The sequence below is a fragment of the Rhea americana genome, unplaced genomic scaffold, assembly GCF_003343005.1.
Source record: "Rhea americana isolate MKP2758 unplaced genomic scaffold, rheAme1 scaffold_62, whole genome shotgun sequence".
NCBI lineage: Eukaryota > Metazoa > Chordata > Aves > Rheiformes > Rheidae > Rhea > Rhea americana.
Window position 1 is genome coordinate 2,387,682 of NW_028186779.1, and position 24,731 is coordinate 2,412,412.

Sequence of the window (24,731 nt, forward strand, 5' to 3'; positions counted from 1 at the left end):
TTGGAAAGATTGTTTTACCTCACCTTAGAGCCCACCCATCCCTATGCRCCAGAACTTTTAGCATGATGCTATTTTCTACCCCTTTATCCCTTGTGACTAAGACACACATCAAAATAAAATCCAGACTGATCACTGCTATCAAATGCTAACACCACTTCTAATAGGAACTACCTATTGATTTGATAAAACAAAGTCCTTTCTTCAGGCCAAGTCATGATCCAACTGGTATCAAGACATAGCCCTCTTTCTTTGGCTTTAATGTGGTTGTGATCAGGGCTTTTATTATGATGTTCTACAAGTTACGCTATCACAGAAACAGCTTTCTCTGCCTTGGTGAATCCAAGTGCACTTCCAGAAGGCAGGTCACAGCAAAAGGACTTTGGGCCATGYAACACAACCTGAGCCAGAGCTTCAGGGCCACTAAACCAGGTGGATCTCCCCTGACACCCATCAGCAGAACAAATYGTAAACTACTTTCTGCCCTTCCCTGGCTGCCACACAGTTACTTCAGTTACAATTTCACCCAAGTCAAGATTGCTGTAATGAGCTCTTCAAAAGTTAGTTCTGCTCCAGTAGATGACTATTAGCAGCACCAGCAGCTTTTAGAAATGCAGTGTCCCTTAGCGGTTTTCCTGTTAAATCGACTCMTGTGCATAATCATAGGGATGCTCTTTTCTGTCAGTTTTGCAAATTTAGTTTGCTCTCTAGGAACAAATTCTTACAAGCTTCTGGCAGCAGTAAGATGCATTAGTAGCAAACAAAACTTTTTCTCCCTGAGCAACATAGGTCTTCTGGATTACTTCAAATTACCTCTGTGCCCTAGCTGGAGCAACACAGGAGTAGTCAGTGTATTGGTAATGAGGAAACAGTAATCGACCTGGTACCCAAAGGACCGTGACAGACTCCTAATGTTCAGCTATGCTGTTTCTGCAGGTCTTTCAGGAGTAAAAAGCAATGGGATCTTCTTTCTGCCGTTCCTTAGCGATAAGACTCTGAGAAGGTGCCACTGATACGCAGTCACTCCTCAGAGCARCTTCATGTCTTTGCTAGAGATAGATGTGCTTAACAACCCTCCCAGGAAAAGGGCTTTGTGCTTTTTTTCAAGGTGTTCACTTCTGGTCACTCAGAGCCTGCCACAAGCAAGAATCAGGGACCCTGGGAATATTTCACAGCAAAGTGTACAGAGATCTAAGTGACAGCAGTAGCTGCAAAGCCAAACCATCTGTGCATCAAGGTAAGGGACTGCTTTTAAAAAGGTTATCTGACTATGATGCAGGAAGGASAGCATGTTGCAAACCTGTAACCTGGAGATGACAGCTCAACCATGTACTCCTTGTGGCAGCAGTAAGACCATAACCAAACTATTATTGTCCCACTTTCAAAATTACCATCAATTTCAATGGCAACAAACTCCTGGTCCTTTTTATTATAATTATTTTTGAATTTAAGAAAAAAAATTCTRTGTATTTCAGTATTTCTGAACACATCTAGAGGCACAAGCACAAGCAGCTCTGATATTGTAACACTTCCCTCTCTTTGCTGACATTTAGGTCATCAGCTGTTTCCTACAATCTCTAGCACAAAACAAAATCCATAGGGCATCAAAAGGGGCAGAGAAGCCAGGCTGAAGAAGCCACAGGCAGAGTCCATGTGCTGGCCAAGAAGCCCTCAAGCCCTAGTCATTCTTTTTTTAGATGGACCATTTATAGCAATAAAGCCCTCTCTTCTTAGGCACTCGGCAAAGCCATTGCCATGACTCAACCAACACCAGCGCCCCACTCTCTCAGTGACTTCTACCACAGAGTATCATCTCTGTTGTGCATCAGAACAGAGTTTTACAAGAAAACTCTAAAGGAAGACAATGGTTGTCACCATCTCTGGTAAAAGCATTGCCCAGCTTCTTCAATATTCACCCTCTTTGTCTCTCAATTTTCTTAAATTAGGGTATTTCTTCTAATGGGGGTTTGGGAGAATGTACATCACTTTGGGACTGCATAAAGAACTGTTACTGGTAGCCTGCCACAATGTAATAATACACATAGTCGAAACAATAAATAAARAGAAAGACATACAGGTTTTAAATATAGGTTTCCATTAAAAGCATTACAAAGACGACTTTTCTCATTTTGAAGACAAAAGAAAAAATCCACTTCTACTGCAAAATCAAAAAAAATATTAAAATCACCCCTTTGCAAGTAACTTTAATGAGGAAAGGTGCGGGGAAGGGAAGGAGAGAGGATTTAGAGAATTAGCAAGTGTTCAGAAGGGCAGACGCCCTCCATCTGTCATTTTGCAATGGCACCTTCTTCTCATACAGTCAGGTCCAAGAGCCACAGAGTCCTCACGTGGAGGATTTCACCACCTGCTCGTAGGGGGGAGGTGGCGTGTTGGAGTAGGAAGGTGGAGGCGGATAAACTGGGTTCCCTTGGGGGGAATTGGGCTGGACGTGGAAAGCCATAGCCATGGGATTCATCACAGGTCCACCTGGATCTGTGTAATACGGCACCCCAGGTTGTTGTGACCCTGAAAGAAAAAAAAGAAAAAAAAAAAAGGAGAGAAAAGGTATCAACAGCAGTAGCAGCAGCAGCCAGCAGTCGTGCCTTTCCAAAGGCAGGAGAAAGAGCCTGCCTGCACTCTGCCCTGCAGGGAAGCCATACATAGTAGGTTTTACCTGGGGTCCAGGACATGCRGCCAAGGCAAAACTCAAAGGTTGCCTCTGTTTCAAGGCTGGCTGCTTACAGAAAAAGTAAAATACTTCAGAGTGTTCAACAGAGGACAAGAAGCCACATTTTTCCCACTCCAGAGAAAACCCGGTCTTGCAGGGCAGCACACTACATTCACCTACTGAGTTTTCACCAAAAGGAAGTCTTGATTTTGCACATAATAGAAAGAAACTTTGTGAGACCAAGGGCACTGCTGCCCCAACCAACCGTCGTTTGAAAGGGAGAGCAGTGCGCACTTTGGAAAGGGAGAGCACAGTTCTCCGGACAGAAAAGMTGTTGTGCCCGCATAAAGGAGAGGCTCAGAGACCGCAGTGAATACAGGAGTTTTCCTTGAAGCCCCTGATTCAAGTGTAAAGTCTTACATAGAACAGCACAGATTATTTTGTAATGCACTGGTTTAGTCTGCACCTCAGAGTATGTATCAAATAGACAATTTCCCTGTAGGGTAGGACATGACTAAGGAGCAAACAYGCATGACACAAAAAGCAAGTCCAGTTGAAGCCAATTAAGGCTTGCTAACATGATGGGACAAGATTGTTTAGTATAGATTAAATTTAGAAAATTAAATTGGAGCCTGCAGGGACAAGGAAACTTATAATCAAAGGAAAAATTCCTTATCATTGAAGAGTTACAGAGATGGCTGCCATTAAGAATAACACAAGTAGAGTGTAACCTCCCTCGGGTATCGCAACGGGCAGTGGAAGACTACGTCACACAGTTTCAGCTATTAAAGTCACTAGTGCCTCTATCTGAATATGTAAACTAGTTTCCTTTTTTCTTTCTCTGCCTCTGACTCTGTCTTTAAATAAGGCTGGACTGAAACAAACAAAAAAATCATGACTGAGCAACGRGTTTTCTTCTTTTGGTGCTGCTTTGTTTTTCGTGTATTTAGTCATTCACTTCCATGACTTAGTGTCTCCAGGATTCAGTATTACCATAGGAAGAATATAGGTGTCCAGAGCTTTAAGCATCTTTCAGTACTTTAAGCAATCAGGAAGGATCAACAGAGCAAACTCAAAAATACGTTATTAGAACATTATGAAGAGATAGGTCAAGTCACAATCCACATGGATTCAAATATTCGGAGAGTCTGGACCTGGAGCTTCACTTGGACACTCACGAGCATAGAGGAAAGCAAGCACRTCAGGAACATGACTACTTCCTTCTAAATAACGTAAGAAATTTTTCCTTGTGTGTATCTGAGGAAACAGGGCTGCTCCATGGTCTTGCTTCCTCTGCTGTGGTGATGGGAAGTATTTGTTGTGATTCAGCTAAGTACTAAGTACTGCTTAGTACTGGTACTTAGTACTACTARCTAGTACTACTAGTACTACTACTAACTAGTGCAGCCAGCTGAAGAAAGAGTGCCAGGCTGGGAGAAGGCTTCAAGTCTTCCTTCTCCAAAGTTTGCACCAATATTCACTTATGTAGTCAGGGCGTCTTTTCTTAAGCATTTTTAACATAAAGTTAAATCTTGCTCAGCTCTGAATCTCTGTACATTCCATCATCATAGGGAAACGAGAGATGTAAGGCAGCTCACTGCATTTTGCTGCGCAGGAAAATAGCTGTTTTTGTTACAGCTTAGTATTACAAAGTATTACAGACAGGTAAGTGTGGAAATCATTCCTTCAAAATATTTTCCCAGTTCATTAAATCAAACAGAAAACAACATCTGGGTACCAACTTATTTGCAAGACCAGCTCATAAGCACTTGTTACATGTCTACAAAGGGATCCAACCCTTTCTAGGGCCTAAAATGCTGTTTTTATGCTATGTATGCCAGGGCTGAAGTGAAAGACATTTTTAGGTCTGCCAACTGCCATTTGTAATCAAGATGTTTGATTCCATTTGCCCAGTCAGGCCCACAAAGAAAGCCCCAGGGCTGATGCTGGGATGGCAAATGTTGCAGTTTTATCTACAGGACGGATACAGCCAAAGAGCTCCAGCTATTCAAGGGCTCCAGCTAATGCTCCAAAATCCTGAAGAAGAGCTGGAGAAAAACCAAAACTTGGCTGACTACTAAGTCCCATTGCTTTTGCAGCTGAACTTTCTCTCTTTCTCATTGTAGTATGTTCTGCTGTTGTCCCAGCAGGCCAGGCAGGCAAGCACACCATCTCCCCACTCCTCTAGGGAGAGGTCCTGCACCTGCCCCAGAGAAACACAAACAAGGAGGGAGTGAATTAAGAGACAACCAGCACCTCACAGGCCCTACTGATGGCTGTGCACAACAGGGGCAATGAGAAGGTACAGGAACTCAGAAAAGGCAGGACAGAAAGGCAGAGAGAAACTGGGAAAGCACATGGAATTGCTGAAAGACTGACTGAAAGTTCAGCAAAACAAATAGGAAAAAAAGAATTGCAGTGAGATTAGCTCAGACCTCAAGGTTTGAAAAATCGTAATAACAATCTGAAAGCAGGTGGCATAAGTAAGTAGGCTGTCAAAGGGCATAAGTTTGTTGGTATTTGCCCACAACTTCTGTTCCAAGAGGTGTCATGAAAAACTAAAGCCGTGWTCTAAAATTAAATCCTGTATTTGCTCATCTAGCTGCAAGGCATTCCTTATTTACACAACCTTGGGGTTTTTTTTCARGCCTAAAAATATTGTTTAGTTAGTTTGATTGTCCCCTCACATCACCAACCTTCCACTCTCTGCAAAAATGTGTGTACAATAAAGCAGAAAAAAGGGATGCAGAATGGAAACTCCAGACCTTAAAAAAACAAACCAAACCAAAACTAAGTTTAAGAAAAAAACAGGGTGAGTAAAATGTTAGTTTATGCCTGTAACAGTTATTTATCTGTCCATTTAGATCTGGGAGAAAGAGAAAAGCATGCATGCTTGTAAGCACATGCTTAAGTATGCAAAAGCCAGTGTTTTCAAAGTGTGTAAAACGTGGGCAGGTGAGCAAGTAGCAGGCTTGACAGAGTGGAGAGCCTGGATGCTGCATCTCTGTGCRACACACTTCTAGTCAGAGCTAACTGAAATGCTTTTCATAACACCTTTTCTAAGCAGGTTGTTTTGGTGCAGCCAAATTATTGCACAGAACTGTAATGATTCAGAAAATGATTTCCGACAGAGAAGTTCGAGGCAGCAAACTTTAGGCGATCCCCCTTATCAAACCAAAATATTCAGTTGCATTTCCACTGCCAAAGCAGTACAAAACGAAAACAAATTGCCAATTCCTGAAAAGTTGCCAGAAAAATGTTATTATACGTTGGCACAAGCACTCTATAATATAACATGTGACTAAATGAGTGCACAGGAAAAGTGTTCATGTCTCATGCGTGCATGTGTGTGTTTTCATGCAGGCATGTGGCTCATGCAATCATGCAATCAGGAGAGTGGATAAAAGTCCAGTCCCAGTCTGGGCTTGCTGACAAGGAAAAGACAAGCACCTGAGTGTACACTCAGACATAATCTCYGCACTGCAAGTCTTCCAGCTACACACAGCTGGATTCAAAATGCTCTCATAAAATACAAATATCTTCTGCTTACACGTGAGTGCAAGTTCACAAGTCTCCAAGCTGAGACTCTCTAGCGGCCAGAGGGTAAGAAATAAGAAACTTAGGAAACAGTATTGCCAGAGGAATCCTTGCTACGTAGGTCCTCACTGACACTCACTGTCACCGCTGACCAGAGAGCAATAAGACTGATAACTCAGGGAGAAAGGCCACTTCACTGCAGCAAAAAATACGGCACAGAATATGGAAGGCAAATCAAAAAAAGACGACTTGCAATAAACTAGGCTGTGGAAGGAAAATGTTAGGCTTTCCTTTACCTCTGCAAAATAGTATCAGCTATAATTAAAATTCCTTCTTCAAATTATTCACAAGAAAATGTCATTGCTCATTTTGGATACCTATCATTTTGTCCACACTGCAAAGTGAGTGTCTCCTATCTTTCTTCCATTCACTGATACACAGCTCTAAGGAACACAAGGGAAGSGAACAATCTTGTTACCCTGGATCTCAAAAATACGGTTATACACTGCTGCTGCATTACGTTGTCTGGATGGCAGAATTTTATTCATTGGAGGAGATGGCTGTGTGGTTTAGTGCAGTACCTTTTCTTTTGCCCAGTCTTATAGCTTTTTCTTATAGCTTTTTTTTTTTTAAATCCCCTTTTAGTGCCTTAGTATACATAAGAAATTAGAGAAACTTGTATAATGAGCAGTCTCTGACCTGATGCAGTGTTGACTGGTTGTCTGGTGTAAGATACGTTAAACGTAGGTTCTTCKACCAGTGGAGGAGGGTACATCCGCCTTCGGATGAAGAAGCCAGCTCCACAACAGAACAAAACTCCCATCATCAAAAGGAACCTAGGCAAAGAGAAGAGGGAACTCAAAGCCCACCTACATTCGTGCAGCTCTCAACCCGAGATTGTTCATCGTGAGAAACTCAGAATATTGTCTATCAAKGACTAGCTTCACTATGATTTTTAGCAGGGTTTCTTAAACAGGCTACCACTGGACAGGAGGCCTAGGTCATCTGAGATAGCCACATCTTGGGGCACTTATGGACATTTCTCTATCAGTTAGTATTATTGTCCAGTGTTTTTTGACATGGAAAATACAATTCTGAAACTGAAATGCTCTTGACCTTTTGGAAATTTCAGGTAGACCTTTGCCACTGGACTGGTGAACTGATGTTCCAGGTCCAGTTTACTGTTTAATATTGTGCATCTTGGACACCAGTCCAGCTCCTATAGCATCTTAATAGGCCAGAAGGTTTGCCTGGGATCGGCTGTGTAAAGAGGAATACTATTCTGCAGTTACTCTTAAAGAAAGATTTCTGGATGTTCTTAAATGAGAAACACTAATTCTGTCTCCCATGCGAAATATTATAGCTGACATTTAAGCTCAAGCAAGAAGACTGAAACATTCAGCACTGAAGATCACTGGTTTTGCTTTGTGCTTTATAGACAGGATATACATTCTCAAGGAAAAGAACATTATTTTGTTTCAGCTCCTTTCCTTTCAGCTCCATTTCCAACCTGACTATAAACTTCCTTCACCATGCCCTTGTACTTGTTCAGCGGAGACATACATTTGCAGCAAGTGTGTCAGGAGATTTTGTTCTTAGAAGTATTTTCCACTGTGTTTTCCTGATTAGTTATCAGACACTGTAGTGATTGACGCAAGCTGTTCTAAACCCAACTGGGCTGCTGGCATTTTCTTGCCTGGTGCCAATGGCTCTTCTGCCTGTAACTGTCACCTCTTTTTTTCTTTCAGGGCCCTTCCCTGGAGGACAAGGAACAACTGAAATCCTTTGGAAGCACTGGAAGCAAGAGTTTTTGGTTTTTTTTCTCTTCCTCCCCCACCACCTAAGCTGACCAAAGGCAAACCTGCACGCAATGCTTTTTTCCTCTGGCGCATTCCCAGGTGACCGAGATGGACAAAGTGACACTGCATGGCAGTGATAGGTGTTTTATGTAAAGGGTCAAAATTCTGTTCTTGTTTCAACAGTAGAAATGAGAGCAGAATGAGGTCCTGTTTCTCTAAGCCAAAATTAATACATTCCTTTTTGGCAGTGTTCCTGGAAAGGATTTGTTCTGAACAGAAAAACAGAGATTTACAACGTCACCCTAGGGATTCAGACACAGAACTCCTAGTTATATCAGTAAGGACTGTACATTGAAATCCCCCAGGCAGCTTTGAGAAATCTCTGTATTATAGTATGCATAAGGCTTCTGTTTTTCAATGTTTATTCATTCCAATTCTAAATGCTTCTTTTTTTTAAACAATCTTTAAATTCTACATAAAAATACCTAAAATCAGGTTTTCTAGAAGAGCTTTTGCTTTCTCTAATAATGAGGTTTTTATACAGGTGCTTTCTTAAATTCCTCTCTAAAAAGAATTTACCTTATTTTTATATTATACATATAAAAGTGATTAGTTTAAGCTTTATCCAGATTACTGAGCTGCTGGTTTCACGAGCTCAAATTTTTCTGCCTTCTTTTTCTTTGCTGCCATCTCCAGTGAAATCCTCATATTCAGAGATGTACTATTCCTTTTAAACTGAAGCCTCAACTCATCTGGCAAGACTGTCTTAAACTCTGCACAAATGTACAATCCTCCTTTCATAATCTTCTTTTAAAATGGACGGCCTGAAAAAATGAGCAACACCGCCACTTGGTAGTAGTTGCGACAGGTATGAGGAACTGAGCAAATTTAGATAAAAGTTAGAACCACTGTCTGTATAAACTAACAGAATGGGGAAACAGGGAAKGTCAACCAGAGTTGAGAAATCTCCTTCTCCAGCATTTGCTCACTGCTTATTGAATAAAACACTTCTTGCTACTGGGATGGGGGACTGGGCACCACTAGGTTTTTATAAGCTAAAACCCAAAGTTCTGCATTTTACCTGCACCTACTCTACTTCAAAATACTTGGGCAGAAAACATCTTGCCTTAAATCCTACAAACAGGACAATAGGACACCACGAACATAAAATTCCAAAATGTTGTGACATACCAAAAATACCATAGTCGCTGGATAGAGAGAGCTCTTACACAGCATCTTGAACCACAGCAATCCTCATAGGAACGACATCTGTATGGGAATAAAGGAAAAAAAGAACATCAGGGGAACATTTGCCACTCAAAGCAAAATTGCATTACATCAGAATCTGGGCACACATAGGAATATCAACCTCACAGTAACATTTTGGACAAGTCCAGTTGTTTCAAATTGACACCTCAGAGACTAAATACAGGTGCGGAGGAATCCCCAAGCCTGATGCCAGCAGCCGCACTGGCAGAGGCTTTACGTACAACACCCTTGCGAAACTGGGTGGTAAGATCTGAAATTGTTGCCCAGGTGGCGCAAYGTACAGCTGGGATTCCTGCTAAGCGTTAGCACCACTGCTAATTTAGGACTCTGAAGAAGTGAACGTYAGAGATGGTAACCCACAGCCTGATCTGTTTTGACATGCACTAATTGTACCCTGTTRATTTTTGTGGAGTTGCTTCTGATTTAGGAAGTTGTAGGAAGAAACAACAATCAACGCATCAACCACCACTGCCACAACTCAACCACCACTGTGCACTTAAACTGGCACCATGGCCCTCCCACTCAATTTCCTTATATATCCACTTTCTGGGACTATTATCAAGCATCAGATCCTACAGTCATCACCAGGAATAAAAGTCCAACTAAACTGAGTAACAACAGACCACTTGGTCAGATGAACTGTCAACTCACGTATAGGTATCCATGGTACAGCTCTAGCACTATTCAGAAACTTTTTAACATGTTATTGAAAACTGCCTCCCTATATAATTCCTTTAAAATTACCTCAAAAAGATTGAATATAGTGTTTAAATCTATATAACAGAACATACTATAAAGGAAAACAATATTACTGTGTTTTATTTCACAGTAAATGAACAGGTGCGGACATCAAATGTGAACCATTTGGGGTTTTACTCACTGCAAAAGATAATTACAAGGTCAAAACTACCAGACAACTCATTCTTTGCAAACTGGCAGCTTCCAGGGGAAACASAGAAAACTCATTGTGTACTATTATTTGAAAATTTAATAGCATTTTTGCTTCTCAGACTAACTTCAAAAGGGAAAGAAAATCCATGGAGTTCCTTTCTGTTCTTTAGTAAGATTAAGAAGAAAAATAAATAAAATAAATAATAGGGAAAAAAAAATTCTAGCATTTATATCTGCTAGAGTTCATACCATTATAATGAACATAGATATACTTTGTATTTACTTGTTCCCATATTCATCCGTCTAAGTATATATTAATATCTTTATATATGAACACACATAAAAATAGTAAGATAAAYCTTTGGATTTTCCATCACAATTTTTCTAGTAGTGGAACACAACTGGCAAAAATTCCCATTATTTAAACTCTCCTCCACAAATGCATTTCAAATTAGTATTTTACACATAACAGCTTTTGAAAATAACTATAGCACCAGCTTTTGAAAATACAAGGCACAGTTTCACTAAAACTAAAGCCAGCACATATGCTAACAGCAACGTCTGAACAATTTCTATGGTAACGGCCATTTCCCACCCCAATGAAACATGCTACACACTTAGTAGGAGAAGGACAGAGGAAACRCAGGAACTACAGTATGTGACAGACTTTCCTCTTAGATGGAAACAATCAGATTCAGATTCACAGAGCAAAAGAAAAGAGAGGGTTAGCACAACTGGATCAATCCTTTTTAAGGAGGTTTACTTCAGTATGCTCAACGTCCACCTTTAGTTAAGCATCCAGTTTTGGAAAACTTGCCCAACTGCTTAATTGTGCTCTCATATTTAAATACACAGTGAAAAAAAAATCAATTGGTTAATTGTACAGACAATTACACATTTGCCTGCTCGGTGAACAACCCTGCACTCACAAAATATGTCAAGTCACACAGGCTTCACCCCCCTCTAATTGGGGTCAGAGGAAGCTGCTCAACGGATAACATAATCAGCTGTTTTGCAAGTGAAAGCAGTGTGCACCCTTCTGTTGACAAGCRGGCAGGATTTCTTTAATTAAGCCACAGCATCTGATCAGCACTGCAAGGTCCGTTGATACATTCAGGCGCGAGCGAAACGCCAGAAGTGACAATGCCCACGGGGCTGCCCCATAACCCGGGAGTCTACCAATCTCCAACCTTTCTTCTTTAAAGCTTGCCAGGATCCTAACAACTGCTCATGAGGGAGCTCTGGTCTGGGAAAGGTGGGGAAGGAGTTCCTTCCTTCACTAGCATACCGCCCCCAGTAGCCTTCTTGGGCCAGAAAATAGAAGGATTTCAGGCATGCCAGCATTTCTTTCTCTCTCCTACCCCATGCTGGCCCTTTCAGCACCATCCAGCTCCACCTACACCTCATCATGTCCTGGGACAAGGAGCTGATGTACCCGGCAGGGATCTGGACCCTGGTCTACTGTTCAACTTGAAAGCCCCAAAGTCTTCTCCCAGATCAAGCTCCAAGAGCTTAATTTTTATTAGACTCCAACTAAAATACAGAGCCTATGGAGAATATGCATATTCCGCCCCCCTTCTCTTGTCTTGTTTATTTTGCATGTTTTCTCTAGAGTGAGAAGGAATAGGGGAAGGCTATTTTAAAATGTGTAATTCTGGTCATTCAAATCATCAAAATTAAAATAGTATCTCTATGATGAGTGCAGTACCTGAAATTACTCCTTCTTTTTAATCTTTAAATTGCCTAGGCTTTAAGTCAGCAGCATTTTTAAAGCCTCAGTGGGTTAGCTTTTCTATCTACAAAGGAGGACTAACGTACGAACTGCAAGGTAGAAAGGCTCAACTGATGAATGTTTTTGAAGCTCAAGACCACTGCATGGGAAACAAACAGGTCATCAAACAGAAGTTTTGTCTCCTACACCGGTGATTGTACTTCAGCATGGCTACAAACGAAGATGCAGAAGATTGAGAAGTCTCCCCCTAGGGCTGTGTTTAGAGAAGCTCCATTTTACAGTAGCCACTGAGCATCGAGGGGTAACTCATCCAAGGCTAACAACTGCATCTCCTGGGCAACCTCAGAAACGCAGCCAGTATCGTGACTCGGAAGGAAATCCCCATGAGATCTCATATTAGAAACAGTTTCACTTTCTACCCGAAGTATTAAATGGGTGTTTGACTGTGTGTGTGTGCGCACGCGTGTGCGCTGTAACATGCATGAGTATATAGGAGCCCTGGGTCAAGGATGATACCACGATGACAATGTGCTAACTGCTTGTATTTTCCACCAGCAGTGCCCAAAAAAGCCTGGAGGAACAAATGGCCAGTTTGCTGATACTTCTGTTAGAATACTGTGGAAGTATTAGCAGTCTTTTGTTCTTATTTGAACAAACAACAACAAAAAAAACCACACTGAACTTCTGCCAATATCGATCCTAATTACAACAAAATTAATTTACTTACACAAGCTGTATCTATTAGTAGGCAAAAGACAAAATAAAATCAGCTTATTAATGGAGCAATATACAAGCTTAAGCATAATCTGTCTTCGATGTACTCTTTTATTTCCTGACAACAACCTCCTGCAGAACTAAGACCCTGGTTCAGAAAAAAAACAATTAAGCACACACACATAAGTTTACTGAATTGACATACACGTTCTTGAAGTTACACATTTGCATTGGCTCTGCTTAATAGGGTAGCACAGTTCTATCTGCACTTGTGCCCAATTCTAGAGAACCTTCTCCATGTCAATCCCAGCAGTTACCCTACACAGATCCCCTGAAATGTCTGGTTACTTCACCTTCAGGGTGAAAACTTTGCTTTGGGGCAGGTTTATCTGTGGAAGAGTTGTTTAAAATTAAGGAAAAAAAAACCCAAACCCAAAACTTGGTCAGGTTTTGTTTTTGTCTTTCTTCTGTTGGACATGCAGTTATTAAAATTATCTCTACTAGACTGAACTCACCTCCTACAAAAGACTATTCTAAAGCCAATTCCCTTCTTTCACACATTAATGCTGATCCTGAAATCTGCATTTCCCTAGGGCGATGGCTGTGGTTGCTTGCTTCACAGAACAAAATTTCACCCACCATATAGGATAAGGCATGATCCAGTAATTGCTTTGCTAACCTGCAACTTCATCATTATCACTTTTAAAACCTGTCCACAATGTGATTTATGATTTAGCAGGCACAGCTTTTCATTCATAATTCATGGGAGTTAAATGAATGCATCTATATGTCCAACTACGTCTATTGCTAGCACACCAAAGCACTGCTGTGCCAGAAACCAGAGTTGCACTGTGTGTCACATCACGGCTACAAGTCAAAACCAAAGGGTTTTGTACAGGTCCTCACTTAAATCCTGAGGCTGAACTTCTTTCCTTAACAGACAAGCAAAGCACAACCTACGAGATGAAGGGTATGAGGTATGACCCCGTTAAAAACAAAACAAAACAAAAAAACAAAAAAACACATGCTTACATGTGCTCTGTAGTAAGAACCGCACAGTGAAAGAGGCCAGAAGTGCTTCTCCATTTATATACTTGTACCTACACAGCTGAACAAGTCCCTTCTTAGCAGACTTGCCGCAGGAAAGAACAGTGTCTAAAAATAAATTCCCTGATTGGTACTTGCTGGGAACTGGAGAAGTTAAAGAGATAAAGCAAGGACTATAGTCTTCAGTAGACTGTAGCACTCTGACAATGTTGCCTGTCCTCACCCAGTGTGGGTATTTCCCATCAAYACCATCCATCTGAAATGGAGACTGTAGTATTCTTAGTTTTCCCCTCTGGACTGTTTATATCATCTATACCCAAACTTGATTTAACATTCAAGATGTTTAATCAACAATGTCTTTTGGAAGAATAAAACAAAAAATAAATTATTAATCCACGCAAAATGACAGAAATGCTGCTGCAGACCCAGGGAGAGAGGGAGGAGAGAGGGAAAAAAAAAACAAAAAAAAACCCTACAACAACCAAAACTCCTTTTGAAACAGCAAATTGCACGATTTCTAACCAGTATCCTGTGGACAAGCCTGATTTTAACTCCAAAAAAGACTGCATGCCAGTGATAGGTGAAATGACTGCTGCATGTATGTGTAAGATCTACAGTGCTAGCTGGGATTCACAGGAACGCAAGAACCACTGGCAATTTTCAAAGCGTGGGGTGGGGGGAAGGCAGGAAGTAAGTTTAAGGAAAGGGGAAGTTAACAATAGACTGAAACAAAGAACGGAAGAGAAAGATTTGGGAGGAATGGCTATGAGCATCTACGAAACAGGTTCCCAGATGGAGCTAAGAAAGTCCCAGCTGCTGTCCTAAAACCAGCATGGACAAAACACTAGAAAATGGACCACAAGTGCTGGCAAAGAACTGTAAGGGCCAAGCCCCTAAGCCTGGGTCTGTGGTCAMACCACTGCCCCTGAGCCCTTGAAGCCGAAAGGTTTGAGTCTGTTACTACTGAACAGATGATGGCGAATAGCTAAATGTATGTGTGTGCAAGGACACAAGTGCATTGATTTGCTTAATGGAAAAACACAAAAAAAGTAAAACAAAAAAATTATATTAAAAAGAAAAATCAAATGAGATTTAATCTTGGAACTCTTGCAACACTTGCAACTCAGCTGCCAGTATGYAGTTATGCTAAATAGAGATAAACCATGGAACAAAAAACAAATAAACAAACAAACGAAAAAAAACAAAGCAGGCAAACACCACAGAGTGACTATCAAAAACTATTCTGATCAAGGTTAGAGGCTTGGATAAGCTGTGAATGAGGAATAAAGCCACTGAACTCAACAGGACTACTCTGCTATAAAAATCTGAATTAGACTTTAACAATAAGGATGAGGATCAACAGAAGGTATACTGAATAACTGAAAGAGATGGAATTATTCTTCTACAAAGTTTTTTCACCGCTAATTAGTTCATTTCAGGCCATTCTGGATATTACTCAGTACATTTCTGTCTTTCAATAAAAAGTAGTTTTTGAAGGAAAGTCATTGCCTATACTGCTATGCAAGGAAAGATCCAGTTCACTGGTGACATGGAGAAGACGACCAGATAAGTAAAGGAGCTTAACAGTACCAGCACTATAGACAAGTTATCTCAAGTTACCCATTCCGCTACAGCAGCCCACATGGGCATGAACACTGAAATTACTGAGCACRCTCCGCAATGCAGAGTCCGATTCTGCCATCAAGAGTCCTACCTAAGTAACTCTGTCAGCAGTGAGTCCCACGGTGGTTTTATCTCTTTCCAGAAAGACGCCACAAGACAAAGGCTCTATTCCTCCGCTGGCATTGACTGAAATGCCCAAGGGGCAGTATCACAGGCAGGGTCTTTGGCTGGTGCAGCAAAGTGATAGGCAACATCATCTTTCTACTCTCAGTCTTGGAGCTGTTTGCAGCTCCCAGGTGTGATTGCCTAAGTGGCTCGATTTTCAGGAGGTTCATGACTCTGTTGTGGTTATCTGCAGTCACAGATAGGCCAAAGAGCTCAACGAGCCCCAGAGCCCAAAATTGTCCAGTTTGAGCATGTGGAGCACACACTCCACACAAACATATCACAGATACCTTTGACTAATAACGATCTATTAAAGGTTTTCATCTTACCATATGTAGTCTAATCCCGAGGAAAGGAGAATCAAGATCTCTAAGAGCTCACAGAAGCTTACTGCAATTACATGTAAATTCACGCAAATGCGTGCACCTCTTCTGGTGAATTTTAGGGGCCCAGAAACTGAAAAAGATTGAAATCATGCGTTCACTACATAAGAGTAACAGTCTGGTTACCCATCTGTCAGTAATCAGCTTTATTTGGGCAAGTCACCTCTGTGTTTCTCTTCTTTTCTTATACATAGCAAAGGTCCTCTTTCAACACATGCAAGAGCAACGCCTTATAAAATGGAGCCCTGATTTGGGCTACTGAAACAGACTTAACTAAATATATGCAATGAGTATAACGGCTTCATACCCGAATGCAGCTGTGACCTCAGTGGAACATCTGTACTCAAAAGTAAAACAGTATCTCTGAGACTCTGGAGACCACTAGAGATAAGTTACCCAGGTACCTGATAAATCAGCCAGCTCATAACCACCTAAGAAACCATGAAACAAAGAGGAGGAAAGAGGTTTTCAGGTCAATTTTTCTACAGAGTAGAAACAACAGATAAAAATTATATTTGCTCAAATTAGATTGCTCTCTGCTTTGACACAACTAAACCCCCCCACAACGAGACGAGATATTTGGCTTGTGTCCTTCAGGCAAGCTTGAAAAATAAAAGYCGGCAACAGCTGAAAGAGGGATTATTTCTCAGTTATCCTCTGGGTGAAGAGCCTCTTAAACCTGTGCAAGAACTCAGAATACACTAAATCCTCCCCTACTTCTGATGAGAGGAGAAGTATTTGCTCAGCTGCTGCTATCAAAGCAACCATTCTATGAACCTTCCGCTAGCCAACAGCTTGCCATATCCCTAGCCCTCTCTTCCCAGACCACAAGAGAAGGGCCGCTCTGCAGAGGGATTTGCCTTGCTCTCTGTAAACTCAGCAAGTCTCACCACACACCGATTTGACCTGTACACATCCATCTAGAAATTTTCTCTGACCCTCCTGCAGCAAAACACAGCAAGCACTGTTCCAGTTTGGGCTGTGACCATTGGTGGCAGCATTTGGCAGCTTAAATAGCCATTTCTTAACATAAGCTATGGACCTGTATTTAACAGAACAGAGCGGAGAAACACCCTAATTTCAGGCCCTGACATAAGACAGACATACATAATTTGTACTGTGGTAGTTTTTGATTTTCTGGAGGTAGAAGTGTAAATTTATTGTTCTAGCAGCGATGAGGACTTCTGGCTAATCATCAGGCCCCTTATTAAACACACCATTAGTTCTTCAAATCTCAAACTGCTCCCAGTGGATGAGCAGTCCTACTGCATCTAATAGTTATCTGCCTTGGGAGATTATGAGCAGCCTACTGGCAGGGGGCGATGGATGTCCACGAAATTGCCATCAGCCTGCATTTAACGCACTGATGTTCCGCAAATTTTTTTCTTTGCCAAACCACCACAGGACCTAACACAGAGGAGGATGCAGACACTAATGACCAAAATTTAGGTGCCACCAAGTCTTGCAATTCTTTCATCCAGGGTCTCCCTATCTAAGGGAGAGCAAATGCTCCCTGTTGCAGTTCACTAGAGCTCAGACCAGGTACAAACCTTCCTGTCCCACTAAAAGGGGGACCAAGAAATTATTCCTTGTCCTTGCATTATGGTTCTTGCTCAGGATGCGGAATAGTCAATGCTCTGATGAATATTTCAAGTCCAACAGCTCCAAGAGGAAAACAAGTGAGGCTCAYACATGACAAGCCACCACTGCACCCTCCAGAAATGAGACATCTGGCCTGTGTTCTCTGCTTGTTATTGAGCAGACAGAGAAGGAACTGACACCAGGTGCTCACCTCCCAGAGGAGTACTTCACTGAATGAGAGAGGCTGCCCCCTTTTCCTTCTTCCTCTCCATTTTCAGAATAAACCACGTATGCCTGGCCAGCCCTCAACTCTGAGAAATACCTCGTACCTTCAAAGCTAAAATTAGATAAGTCATCTGCTTGACCCCTTGCAAAGGTTGTGATCTAAAACCCTTCTCCTCTCTCAGGATTCACTCTTAGCAAGATCAGATGCCTGTTAATTTGGTCTCTAGCTCTCCCTGGGCTGTGCCTATGGCACCTAGGAACGTGATCCATAGGAGAAAATTCAGCTAGGTAGAAAGACATTTAACAATTTGGTGTTCACAACAGTAAGGACTACAATATCCACAGATCCATTAACATCGAGAGAATCTAGTCCTTTACTTAAAATAACAAATATACCACCTTAATAGCATAGAACACTGAAGCTATCTGTGATATTTTGTACTATTATAGTTTAAGACTATACAGGATTAAGTAACGGTGGTGGGGTTTTTGTTGCCTTTTTATACAGATGGTGTGATGATTACTGCTGTCTTCCTTCAAGACGCAAACTCTGTACTTACGTTCTTCAGTTGAACTACAAATGCAAACAAGCCCTTCCTGCAGCTGCTTGCAGCTAAACTGGTGGCCCTGGCCTGAATCCAGGTCTCTGTTTTTGCACTGTGCCAGGCACTCAAAAGGTCTGGAATCATGCAAAACTATTATACTGGGTCCTCTCTCCCTCCCATGCTGGTTTCAAATCAAATGGAAGAATAAATCAACAGCTAGATTACTGCCCTAAGCACACACCTGCTGACATTTCATGCTGCTGTAACTGTAATTGGAAAGCTAAGTGTATCATCAGGAAAGCCAACTTAATTAAAAGCAGTAAACATAACAGGATGTGGAGCACACGAAGTAACTCCCATAATGCAACAAGCCCAATACCCAGATTGTGGGGTTTTCCAAGTCTCTTGTATATGTTTTGACAAAAGAACTGTTTTCTAAGCTATCTGAATAACAATAAGAGATAAATGCTTTTCTATTGTTTTCAGCTGGAATATTTTTCATGTTGTTGGTAACACGCAAAAATATTGTTATGGCCAGACTACCAGGCAARTATCTCATTAAGGGCTTTTATTTAAAACTCAAATGTGTATGACCGCCTGATAAATACAACAAAATTTAATCAGTGACCATACACAGAGTCAAAATGAAGGGGAGAGGGAAGGAGGGGAAAAAAGAGAACTTCCACACATGAAAGCTATTTCAAAAACCATTAAAAAGTATACAAATAGAATACAACCAGCGTTCTTCTTCAACACAAGAAAATAATGGACTGTTCAAATGTACTGCAGGAATGTATTTTTGCTAATATTTGCACGTTCAAAACTTTTTAAGTTAACACTACAGTTCTTTTTCTAACTGAAAAATACACAGATTTATGCAACATAAAATAGGTGAATACATGTGCAATTGCCTGCTACATGCAGCAAACTTATCTACGGCAGAAACATATTAGCCTAAAAATACAGCACTTCTGTCAGAAGATGTTTTTAACATTAAATCAAGTCCTCTTTCAAAAAACAAGGTTTATAAGAGACAGAGATATACAAGGTTGTGTTCCCCTATTTTTCTGTTGATCTTCATATATTTTTTCAGCAGAAACGATAACTTTTTCTTCCAGAGAAGTTTCCATGTTTCCTTCTGGAGGTTTTTCACATAAGAGTACATCAGTAACATGAAACAGCATTCTTAAGCAGGGAACCCATGATTGAGCTCCAGTGCAAAAAGGCAGTATGTAGGAGGTGAAAGCAGGAATAGGCTGCAAAGGAAGAATTTAAAAACCTGGCACTCCAAGCCAAAGCTCACCTAGAACTGACACTTGCAAGAGATGCCAAGGGCAGTAAGGAGCAGCTTCTACCACTTCACTAAGAGAAGCAAAGAAACAAGGAAAATGCAGGCCTGCTGCTGAGTGGGCTGAGTGATTTAGTGACAGTGCACACAGATAAGGCCAAGATACTCGATGCCTCTTTCCCTTGGTTTTCACCAGCAAAGTCTCCCACATCTCTGTGCTTAGAGGCAGGGTTCAAGAGAGAGGAAATTACCAGCAGTCATGGATGGAATTTAACCCATATGAGTCMAAAGGACCAGATGGACTCCATCCAAGGGTGCTGAGAGCTGGCCAGTGTCATAGCAAGGCCACTTTTTAGCATCTCTGAAAAGTCATGGAGAAGGCCCAGTCACCAGAGAAAGGTAAATGTTGCATCCATCTTTCAAAAAAGTCAGAAGGATGATCTGGAGAACTGTAAGCCAGTCACTATAAAAATCAAGGAGGAAGTCCTCCTGAAATATATTTCCAGGCAAATGAAGAAGGAGAAGTTATTGGGAACATCTGGCATGGATTTACCAAGCATAAATCATTCTGGATGAACCTGATGGCCTTCTATAATAAAGTCTGTGGACAACTAGGATAACAGTGGATGTCATTTACTTCAACTTTAGCATGGCTTTCAATACTCTCTTCCATAGTACTTCCACAGTTAACGCCCAAGTTAGGATGTTACAGTCCGGATAGGCAGACAGGTAGAGAAAACTGGTCAGACAATGGGGCTCAGAGGGCCAGGAGTTAACGGGTCATATGCTAACTGGAAGCCAGTAGACCTATTAGAGTTCCACAGGGGTCTGGACCTGTCCTGTTTAACATCTTTATCAATGATCTCGAAGTAATGACAGAGCATTCATCAAGTCTGCAGACGGCACCAAATGGAGAGGACCAGTCGACAAGCTCATAGGCAGGCCTGCCACTCAGAGGGACCTATATAAGCTGGAGGAATGGCCTTACAGGAACCTCATTAAACTGAGCACATACAAATGCGAAGTCTTGCACGTGGGAAGGACGAAATCCCTTATAGGCTGTGGAGCAGCTCCGCTGAAAAGGTCAAGTAGGTAAACAGCAAGCTGAGCATGAACCAGCACCATGCCATGGCAGCAATAAAGGCCAACAGCATCCTGGGTTGTATCAACAAAAGCATAGCCAGGATCAAGGGAAGTGACTATTCCTCTTTAGTGAGCCCTTACTGGACCACATCTAAAATAGTGTGTCCAGTTTTGGAGCCCATAATAGAAAAACATTGATAAGCTGGAGTGACTTCAGTGGAGGGCCACCAAGTCTYGCCCTGCGAGAGAGGCTGAAGTAACAAGGTTTGCCTGGAGAAGAGASAGCTTCAGAGGGACCCTAGAGCAGCCTGCCAGTACCTAGGAGGTAGTTATTGAGAAACTGGAACCAGGCTCTTCACTGCGGTGCAGTATAGGAAGATGACAGAGAATGCATATAAACTGACACAAAAGAAGTTCTGAATCAATGAATGGATTTTTTTTTTCTCTCGTAAGACTAGTCAGGCAGTGGAACAGGCTGCCCTGGGAAGCATCCCCTCCTTCCTTGGATGTTTTCAAGACCCAACTGGATAAAACCCTAAACAATCTGGGCTGACCCCATAGCTGACTCTGCTTTGAGCAGGAGGTTAGACTGGAGACCTCCTGAATTATTCTCTGATTCTATAATCAGAATTATTTTCTYTTCCTCGCTACTTCTCTTCAGAGTATCACATCATTAAAAACACCAATATACCATAAGCCAACAGGATTATCTGAAATAATGTTAATCAAACACTGGATGACATCAAAATTCCCTTCTCCCTCCAGGCCAATCCCTTCASTGTGACCCAGTGACATCAGTGGCAGTATATGCGTTGCCTTAGTGCTTAGCATTCATACTCAAAACATTTGTGCTGCTTTGTAGAACATGCCACAGAGTCTGGAGAGAAAAGGAGAGGATTACAAACATGCAGGTTCTAGCATTTGGAATTTATCACTTCATTAAATGCTCAGATGTGATGGTAGCTAACAACAAGGGGAAAAACAAACAGTACAGGCCTATGGGACTGGTCAGTCATCCCTGGAACATATTTCTTCCTGCAATAAAAGATACCTTCATTCTAATCAAAATGCTCCCAATCAATAAATGCTCTCAACAAAATGTAAATCAGCCTTCCATCTACTATTCATTCCCAATTCAGAGGTGGAAAAACAACAAAAGTCTCTCTTAAATGCCACCGTGGTGTGTAGACTTAGGAGAAGGGTTTGCAGCCTAATATATTCATTGTGTTCTGTGTCATTATTCTCTGCGGCAGGTAAGAAAATAACCCTGACTGTCCTGCTGTTGTCAGCACTGCAGATCAGTGGTGGTGCAGACTGAGGTGGTTTATTTAAATAAAGGTAGAACAATGATTCTTGTAGAGGATCAGAGTCACGTCTGTCCAGACRGCTTTAATTCTGAACTGCTTTCTGTGTATCCATACAAGGAAAAGTATGATCTAACTCCTTAAGCAAAGTCAGGGATAACCTGACTCTCTGCTTTTCCAAAGGAGGGGAATTAGAACCCAATGACTAATTCCTCCCTCAATTTAATTCTGTTTGCTTGTTTTTCCTGGCCACAGAAAAATAAGTGCTTTGCTGAAGCAGGAGCAAAGTAGCAGGCTGACAATATCACATGACTCAGAAAACTAGCACATGAAGAAGTCATTGGTTTGGTTGGTGAAATAATTTAAGAACAGTCTCAGTAATTTTCTGTATGAACAGTGGAACAGTAATGTCTTTCTAAAATTCACAGCAAGCTTTCATGTTGGCTTTTGGTCTCAAATATATGGCATCTTAAGTTAATGGATTAATAAAGCAGAGGTAGAAAAGTTAGGAAAATGATCGGTTCCTTAGTCTAGCCTTAAGAAATAGAATTATACTTAGAAGAAACTTGAACTAAACCAAAGCTTACTGCAGATTTATGAAGGCTAGAATAGTTACGTCCACTAGAGAAACAGAAAAAGCTGTATAATTCCTTGGACAGAGAGAAACATGATCAGTTCCATAATGATAGAGACCTCCAATTTTCACCGTAGCTGTTAGTATAGGAAGCAAAACCAACACATTCTAAGAAAGCATTGAGCAACATCTCCAACAGCTTTTTCTTTTTACAATAGTGCAGTAAAAGACACATAGAATCAAAAACTAAGACACTCAAGTCACAAAAAAGGGACAGTCCTTTCCCTGAAAATGCTGTCCCCTAATCTAGGTGAATTTCCAGTACACTTATTTTAGCACACTGACTTCTTATCCCATGCTCCTCTTGATCAGCAGACACAGTYTTATCTCCATCTCTGGGTAGCTGCAGTAGATCCTTTACAGGAAAGATTAGCTCAGCTATTCTGCCTTTAAACTTTTGATAAAAGGTAATACAGACCTTATGTGACATTCCAGGTTGGGTTTATGTTACTTTGGGCAATTTAAAGAGAATCAGCTATTACACAACACCTTGTAGGAAGGAGGAGGCACCTAATCAGAAAAGAYGAAGCATATGGACATGACAGTCCAGGGACTGAAAAATCAGTGAAAACAGAAGGCAATATATTATGTACTGCAGTGACTAACTATATTTGCATTCTTGTGGACTTGCTGCTTCAGAAAGTGACAGGACAAAATATAGTCCGTTCACTACGGCACTTTCCAGATCTAGATTTGCAAAGAGGAGATGCTCTTAGCCTGAAGTTACATACTATGCCTTCGGATGATTTAACATCTAACCATATGCTAATAGAAGAGATCCTATTCATGTCTCTCTCCTCCTCCACAACATGCATATTACTCCTTCCCTCTCATTTCACCAGTGCTTGCACTCACTAAGAATTGTACCATGCTGATTCAAAACTCTGATTTGAATGTGCTAAAATGAACAACTTTCTGTGGGATAGCAAGTTGAATTAATTCAGTGACGGGTCAGACAAGTACCAAAGTGATGGGACTAGGACAGAGGAAGGGAGAAGCAGGAGAGCTGCAAACTCCTGGACTGGCTTGTCAGTGACCTAGACCTTCATCCTAGAAGACATTCAGACCTGTGTTATGCCTCTCCTATGCCATACAGGTGTGGAGAGACAGTACAGGTAGGAACCAGCTAGGGATTTGACCAACAGGAACTGAAATTGCAGAAGTAATGAAGCATGAAACTCCAGACACTGCAGRTATCAACAAACTTCTTACAGTTTTGGCTCAGTCTTGTTCTAGAGGTGCCGAGCTCTTACAGGCTCAAATACCCTCTCTCCCCTCCCTTCCACTTTTATTCACTTGTCACCCCACCTACCCTCATACCTCACCTACCATTTAAGCTTTATCCTCTCCAAATCCTTACTGCCTTTCTTTAGTGTTTCTTCTTTCCCACTTAAACTCACAAATGTAATAACAGCATTAACATGATGCTCACCAGCACCACAATAATCATTGAGCACACACACCACATCCTGTGCCCTTTCCTTCTTCCATCAACCTAGACTGTCCAGCAGACTGGCAATTGCTATGCATTTATGCAACATCTTGGTTAACAGGGTCTGCAGTAACGATCATACCAACAAAATAACTAGTAATGTTCTTCTGGTCGACCTGATATAGTCAATGTACACCAGTTTTCTCTCCCTGTCAAAAAACCCTCTCCCAAACCAAACAATTGTTTTTAGCAACAACCCACCAGCACTATTGCTGCTCTCCCAATTCTCAGCGTAGTGCTCAACTTTCAATGTCCAGAGCTGTGTTCACTTCCAATTAACCTCTCTGATGGACTGGAAAATAAACACACTGCTTTTCTACAGAATAATCCATTTCAGCACACAAAGAAAGCAATAAACTAGTAACCAAAAGGAAACCAAAGAGAAAGCAATTTTGTGTCAGCTCTATTGTGGACTGTTAGCCTCCTCTCTGAACCCTTTGCTTTTGCAGGACTTGCTGTCTATTTATTTACCTGTGGTGTGAAGAGTCTGAGCTAACACCCAAAATCCAAACAGCTACCTTTTTGTGTTAGCAAGCGAGACAAATGTTGGCTGCAAAAGTGTGTGGGCAGAAATGTAAGCAGAACACCAAGGTGATGATGAATAATGCGCTCCTGAATGTCAAGGTATGGCAGGATTTTTGTAACATCCCAGCTCCTTTCCCACATTGCAGCAAGATAAAATAAAATGTAGGTGGAACCAAAGTCCTGATGATATTAGTATGCAAAGAAAATTAACTTATTTAAATTCATCCAT

The 24,731-nt window shown here is 41.4% G+C and overlaps 2 protein-coding genes across 2 annotated transcripts in view; one reads left to right on the forward strand and one right to left on the reverse strand.

The window, feature by feature from the left end:
* COA1 (cytochrome c oxidase assembly factor 1) overlaps positions 1-24,731 on the forward strand; it is a 222,686-nt gene that overhangs the window by 13,150 nt on the left and 184,805 nt on the right. The gene's annotated exons all lie outside the window — the stretch shown is intronic.
* VOPP1 (VOPP1 WW domain binding protein) overlaps positions 2,072-24,731 on the reverse strand; it is a 67,663-nt gene continuing 45,003 nt past the window's right edge. The window contains exons 3-5 of the mRNA XM_085320243.1: positions 9,193-9,270; positions 6,902-7,038; positions 2,072-2,523 (exon numbers count right to left, since the gene is read on the reverse strand). Of these exons, the coding sequence (XP_085176369.1) occupies positions 2,342-2,523; positions 6,902-7,038; positions 9,193-9,270 (397 nt within the window). The 3' untranslated portion in view covers positions 2,072-2,341. The remainder of the gene's footprint in view (positions 2,524-6,901; positions 7,039-9,192; positions 9,271-24,731) is intronic.